The 7,500-nt window shown below is 42.3% G+C and overlaps 1 protein-coding gene across 1 annotated transcript in view; it reads left to right on the top strand.

Moving 5' to 3' along the window:
• LOC119585283 (titin-like) overlaps nt 1-7,500 on the top strand; it is a 227,341-nt gene that overhangs the window by 29,397 nt on the left and 190,444 nt on the right. Inside the window, exon 4 of the mRNA XM_037933959.1 lies at nt 3,945-4,094. Within this exon, the coding sequence (XP_037789887.1) occupies nt 3,945-4,094 (150 nt within the window). The remainder of the gene's footprint in view (nt 1-3,944; nt 4,095-7,500) is intronic.

Genomic DNA, 7,500 nt, shown 5'->3' on the forward strand with positions numbered 1-7,500 from the left:
AATTACTTATCCACGGGGACAAGGGACCGACGAAATGTAACCTTTTATGTATAAGAATAAAAAATATGATATATTTTTTTTAACCTGTCGTCACTGGGTGTGTGTTGTTTTTATTTTCGGAGAAATACTGACGATTGTGGTTGTCGTTATAGTCGTGTCACAGAAGTACGTGACGAGGGTGATTGACGAGGACGTGCTGGCCGGCAACTCAGCGATATTCAAGTGCATGATCCCGTCCTTCGTGGCTGACTTCGTGAGCGTGCAGTCCTGGGTGGATTCGGAGGCCACTGTCTTCGTCCCCGGCCGATCCTATGGTAATCCTGGCATGGGAGGTGGGAGGGCGGAATAAGGGGGGGGGGATGGCGGGGGTGTATTGAGCGGTGGAGGGAGGATTAGGAAGGGGGGGGGGTTGGAGGAAGGAGGATGGTTGGGTGTTATTTAGTGTCGCGTGTAATTTGGTTATAGTTTGCTAATTTGGAATGATTCAGACTGTTTTCTTTTAGCCTGCGGAAGCGTTTTTTTCCTTGTTTGACATTTTATAATATTCATGGAATTTAAACAAATATCTCCCGTTAAAGCGGGAAAAATACCTGGATGATGTCTTTTACTGATTATTATTCATTTACCGGTGAATTTAAACACGCCAGCAGAAAGTAACAGAGCAAAACAACAATAGCATCAGCATCACGGCCGGGCATCTTGGTCTGGCCGTCGTCACCATGCACTTATGATTCTCTGTTCGGGAAAACCGACTTGCTCGCTTCCTCCAGCCTTTTCCTTTCTTCTCTCCTCATCATCCCTCTTTCGTCGATCCTTCTCCCCCTTCCTTCTTGCGGAAAGAGCGCGAGAGGCATGTGCGGTAATTTGCGAAGGAGAAAGAGAGAGAAAGAGAGAGTCTGACGGAAGGCGTACCCGGTTTGCAGTGGTGGCGCAGGCTTACGAGACGCGAGTGAGTGACGAGTTCGTGATCCGAGGCAACGCGGCCATCCTCAAGTGCTCCATCCCTTCCTTCGTGGCCGATTTCGTGACCGTGCAGGCATGGGTCACGAACGACGGCCAGTCGTATTATCCTACGAACAAACACGGTATCGTGGCTGTGCAGAGGAAGGACACAGCCTGCAGCGGCGCTTCTTTTCTTTTCGTTACACTCGTGTTCTCTGTTTTTTTTTGCCATTTATCATTTCTGGTGTTTTAGTTTTTTTTTCAGTCGAGTCATCTTATCGTGGCTTAATGTATGCATATATAATTTGTCTTGGCCTATGTTTTCTGCTTTAATTCTTTATAGTTTCTATTGGCTTTTCAGAAAGAACGAGAACGGATGTAGCAGGAAGTCCGTCGCCTTTTTGTATCCTCCGCCAGTTAATATTTTATGTATATTCACTGAATTATTCCGCATTCTAATATGCTATTTCGAGGGCGGGATATTCCGTGTCCATGACTGTGCAAAATATGAACGTGGAAGCCATTTATGAATACCAACACATTCCACGTACATAAACACACGCATACATACATGCCTGTCTCTCCGCTTGGTCGATGCCACGCGATAGTTCAACGCGCATCGTGCATGAATTATGAGCGTTTCCAGGTGAAGGGGAAAGCCGCCCCAACCACCGGAAGTGGGACAGATGCTGGACTTCCGGTGGGCAACACAAACGCTCTTACGTCACAGTTATTCGTGGCATCCGAGTGTTCCGCCATGATGATGTAATGGGGGGGGTGCGGGGGGGTATATTTGGTTATGTTGCGTTGTGATCGAGTGTTGTTGGTCTCCGTTGTGGTGGTTCGCTGTGGCTGGGGGTGGGGTAAGAGTTGATGCCGGATGCTGCTGACGGAGAGATGGCTGGACTGATTTCACCCCTGGCCACTGACCGATATAAAAAACATGTCCATATTGATATATCCTGTGTGTAATTGCTATTTTAGAATAAGAATTTCCCTTGTGCGATTTATTATTATTGACTATGATATGGGATAGACAGCATCTGGGAGACACAGTGAAGTGATGCCTTACATCTGGAAGGTTCCTAGCTCTTGCCTTGTGCCTACATAACAATCAATACGGCACAAACTTGCTGTGACTCCCACTGGCTCGTCTCTGTATTCTTGGGATAGTTGCTAAGGATAAAATTTTATCAGATATATAATATTATTACTGTGTAGGCTTAGGAAAGGAGCTTATAGGAATCAGTATGAATTTTTAAATAACTAATTTTATTGATTAACTTTGTAAAGTAATTAAATTCAATTATTTTTTTCAGTGAATCATTGTCATTTACATTTGCCAGTCCATTAAAGTAAAGTAACCAATTGCAATTTACTATTTCTTGTGGTTTTAATAGCTTCAGTTAGGTTAGCTATAATGTCAGGATGTGCTATGTTTTATTGAATTCCATTTTGAGTAATTATCAAGAAATCTCCATAACCTTTATAATCAATAAGAACAAAGAGGTATAATGGAAAAAAATGCATATCACTTCATAAAATGTCGAAGTTGGAGATTTTTTGACGAGCTCATCTGTGGAATTAATATATGTATATATATATATATATATATATATATATATATATATATATATATATATATATATATATTATAAATTATAAATTATTGTGACTATTTTTATTATCCATGTTTTTGTAAGCTACCTTGAAGAGTTTGCCACGTACACTGAGGGAAGTGTCGCTAGTAACACGCTTTGTGTCTCAGATACACCCAGATTTATCATTTTCAGTTTAACTTTGGGAATTAATTTCCTTCAACACGTAACTTTATTTGCATATCTGAGATCTCTTGTTGAAAGAAAAAAAAAAGAAATATCGCCGCGGCATTTCAACTTTGTCGAAAGTAATTTGCCATTTGAAACCTCATCACGGGATATCCCAAAGACTTTGATTTGACTTTGATTGCAACTTTGATTTCGAAGATAAAGAATTGTAAAGTTCGATGGGCAGCAGTTCATCTCAGTAAGTTTTCGGGAAGCAAGATTTCTTTTTAGTTAATTTTGCCGGTACGAAATGCTCATAATTATTTCTTTTGAAAGAAATTGGTAATGACACACTCGTGAGATCAAAGGGAATGTGCAGATTAGCTCTTCTCGCTCCTTGCAATACGTGGCAAACTTCAGACGGTTAGCTTCCCATCATATATCCATTTTAAAGATATAAGGCTTCATTTGGGGATCTAAATGAGAATGGAAATTGAAAAAATCTGAAAATACTTGCTGTATGTTTATATCCTCCCAAAGCTTTTTTACTTACCCTTTCATGACCACTAAAAGCAACGAGAAAGCGGAGTCTGCAGCGACGTCGGCGATGGATGTAGGCGGAGTTTAAGTGGTCGTAGGGGGTGGAGTCTTAAAGGCGGTGGGTGGAGTCACAGGCTCTCAGAGGGAGGGGCTTCATCAAAGGGTATGAGGGTTGACGGGCATTCATTCACGCCTGGAAAGTGTGCCAAGATTTTGCCGGATTCCAGGGAAAAATGGATATGTGATGGGTTATTTTATGAAGGATTATCGTTCTTAAAAGGATACCACTTTTTCTTGGACTTTTATGGGAGCTGTGAAAATCTTTGACAGTTAATCAGTTTTCACGTAAATGTAAATACTGTTTTAGCGATTATGAGTTAGAACTTCCTATATCAGAATTTGTATTAATACAATAAAAAACTGCTACAGGGATTAGATATTAAAGATAGTTAATGATTATAAAGTTTCACTATTATTTAGTTAATTTTCGAAAATCTGACTCAAGACTGACTCGGTTAGAAAAATGTTACATTGCTTAGAAATTAACTTTGTATTAGATATTTTTATAAGAAGAACAAATCTCAAACGACACAAAATAGACTCACTAAATTAAAAGCCCAAGCATCAGTGGTGTCCTCTCCCCGGGTTGAAGACTAAGTCAGTACTAACGTTTCTCCCCCCGTCTCCCCCCTCCAGACGGCAAGTACTTGGTCCTTCCCTCCGGCGAACTACACATCCGCTCCGTCAGCTCCGAAGACGGTTTCAAGAGCTACAAGTGCCGCACCGTGCATCGCCTCACCCAGGAAACCCGCCTCTCCGCTACCGCTGGACGTCTTGTGATCTCCGGTAGGTCTGGCGCTGGCATCGGACGGGCGAAGGGGGGGGGGGATTCTGCGGGAAGGGCTGGGCTAGGTTACGTTATAGGCCTGTTAGGTTATGGCGCATGTTATTTTATATCAATTTGATTATTAAATTGTTGGGTTATATTAAGGCATATGGCGCAGTATAGGGCTGAAGATGGAATCCAGGTGACCTTCGAAACTGTAGTCTCATTTTCAATAAATCTAGTTTTTGCATTGTGGGTTTTTCTATCATAGTATAGGGCTGTATGATATTGCGCTGGGCTAAGGTTGGGATGATTTGGGTTAGGCTTGGTTAGTTAGGCAAGGATAAACTAGGCTTGCTTGAATAGATCAGGATAGGCGAACAGGGAGGGTTATTATCATTGCGAGGTTAAGGGATGGGAAAAAGAAACATATGATGAATGATTTGGAGATACAGAAAGAACGGGGTGTCAGAAACAGAGGAGGAAGGGAAATAAGCCATAGAAGGAAAATGAAGTAGAAAGAGTAAAGAGAAAGGGAGGAATGCTATACAGCAATTTTTAGGATTTGAGCAAGAAAAGAAGAATCATGTTAAAGCATCCTTTACTAGTGCTTTAATCAGATATACTAACTTTGACGTAAGACAATTGTGTATAGTCATATGGCAAGAATAAGTTTCATGATAGAATAGGGGTTAAACCACTTGCTGTGATTATTAACTTAGATTATTAAAAAGGGCTGAAGATTGAACGCAGTCAAAGTTGGGAGGGTGTTTCTGTGCATGCATTGTTGAAATATATTAAAGTAGATTCAATGTTTGTCATCTGGTTCCATGTAATTTTTTTTGTCGGACCAGATCAAGTAAAGTAAACTTTGATTAATTTGAAATATGAAATATATTTGAAATATACGTATTTTAGAATATAAAAACCAGTGACATCCACGGAGCGACACTTTTATGACAGCATGGTGCAACTGAGGGTCAATACCACATGTGAGCTTAACGTATTTTCGCCCATGCCTTCATAGGGTGTGTCTGTGGATGCCGCTGGTTTGAACAAGGAGCCTGAATGTTGGGATAGGGTACCCCTGCCGTCTCGCTAAATTTGGTTTAATTGGCTTTTAAAAAGTTCAAAATTATTAGAATAAAAGATCCAATCAATAATCACGATTAGCACCAAATATCCGAGAGATGTCGGATTGCTATGTTGCCTCTGTCTCTTAGATTTTGAGTTTGATTTTGAGAGTTCAAAATTACGTTGCGCGATGAGTCTCTCTCTTCTTTGGATTCAAAAAGAAGTTAACGTTACGCGTGACGCATACACACACATACACGCACACGGACACATACATGTACACGTACATACATACACATGAGCTAGGATTTGAGAAGATACAATAGGGTCAGTTAGTTGTTTTATGATTAGGGTTTTTAAAGGAGTAGATATATGGATTTCTGTCTTGTTTATTACTTTGTTAATGACTAATTACTCGAGTCAGTTATAAGTAGATGTGATGGTCAGTACTCAAGCAGGACATCTGGCGGCAGCAAAGGTAAGTGAAGGATTTGTTTTTGTCACTCTGGTGCGTGATTATCCCCCACCCCGTCTCTCTCCTTTTCCGGCTGTCTTACACAGCCTATGGAGTTCCCTTTAGAATTTGGATATTTTCACGTGTTATGTCAGACGCAGATAAAAGGGTTTTGAAATAACAAGGAATTACTGTATGTGCGCGCACCAGAGTGATATTTGTGTTGTGATTACGTAGCATCAAAATTAAAGGCTTTGCGAGGTTGATGGAACAGATAAACAGCGGGGACGCTTGTTTGGTTGAGCGCGAACATCCTCGACCAATCATCTGGCTTTGAGATCGCGCACCCGGACTCACTATACGGCTTTAGATTGTTTGCAAAGGACCCATACACAAAGGAATGTTGCTCATGTCCGTTTTTTATGAATGCAAAGAAATTATAGTGAAATATATACATTTTGAAAATGATATGCTACCTTTGGTTGTTGTGGAATCGTATCTTATCGCGAAATGACATTGGTGTTATATATTTGGGTTGAACTGCGGTAGCGTGCGATTATCTGTCACAGTATATTGGTTAAAGTTTTGGAATTTGTGAGAGAGTGTGTGACTCCAGGTCCAGTATCAAGAAGAATATGAATTACTGGCTTAGGATATTGTCGTAAATTGGCAGAGAGTGCTGGGCGAAACCTATCCGACATTCGAAATAACCCCAAATGTGACACCGACAACCAAGAAAACAAGCAGTTGACTCGGCGCATGTTGGCGTTCCAGATCCGGCGGGGAGCAGCGCCCCCCACCTCACCACGCGCAGTCGTTCGCAGACTTTCGACGTGGCGGCAGGACTCCCCACCACGGTCCTCTGCGAGGCGCAGGCCAGTCCTCCGCCGAGCTTTAGGTAGAGCAGGCGTTCTCTGGGGTTGGAATTAGGCGTGGATTACTCCTTGGTCGGAGTTGAAATCTCCGAGGGATGGCGGGATATTAATTTTTATAATCTTTACTTCTCTCATTGTTTATTTGAGATGACACGGCTTGTTTAGGGAAAAGGGATGCGAGTGTGACAGTACATTCTCGTTATTATTGTTATATACGTATTTATTGATTTATTGGTGTGTCTGCGTGTGTAGCCATTCGATAGTGAAAGCAGGAATATCTTATCCCGATTAGCCACAACTTCCATGCGAGCAGGAGTGCACGTCTCTCGGTTATTCTTGCAGAGGTCGTGGCAATGTCTCCCCCTAAGTTGCCGACTAGAGACAAGGCGCATAATTTCGACGTTGCTCAGGGCATTGCCACCACTTTGCTGTGCGAGGCCCAAGCGTCGCCGGCACCCTCCACAAGGTAGTGTAACGGCGTCTTTAGTTGCACGGGGGAAGGGGTCGTTGTTTTCTAGACCGAGTGGGAGGACTTTAATATTTCACGTTGGTAATGAAAAGGATTTTTTAAATTGATAATAAGGATTGCTTACGACAATCGAAGATGAGAAAGGAAATATATATGATTAGTTCGTGTCAGATCGATCAGTTCAACAGATCGCAAGAAATTGATGTTGTGATACCTCCATTGAGGAATTGTGAGACCGGATCTCGTGTCGACATTCAGGCTCTGCTTCATATACCGTCAAAATAATCTTAAGTAAAGACCGAAAGTTTGTAAATAAGAACACTTTCATAAGCAAAGACTGCCTGATTCAGAGCCCATCGGCCTTTCGGCGCCGAAGCTTCCTTCTAAGGAGACGGGGTCGATGGTCAGCCAAGAGGGAGGCTCTTCATTCTCCCTTCTGTGCCAGGCTCAGGGCAACCCGCCGCCCTCCGTCAGGTCAGTACGCCCTTTCTCACTTTCGGTATGCGGGCGCTGTGTCGGGGGAAAGCCCTGATTAATCGGAGTTTCGGTAGTGT

This window comes from Penaeus monodon, chromosome 3 (assembly GCF_015228065.2).
Source record: "Penaeus monodon isolate SGIC_2016 chromosome 3, NSTDA_Pmon_1, whole genome shotgun sequence".
Lineage (NCBI taxonomy): Eukaryota > Metazoa > Arthropoda > Malacostraca > Decapoda > Penaeidae > Penaeus > Penaeus monodon.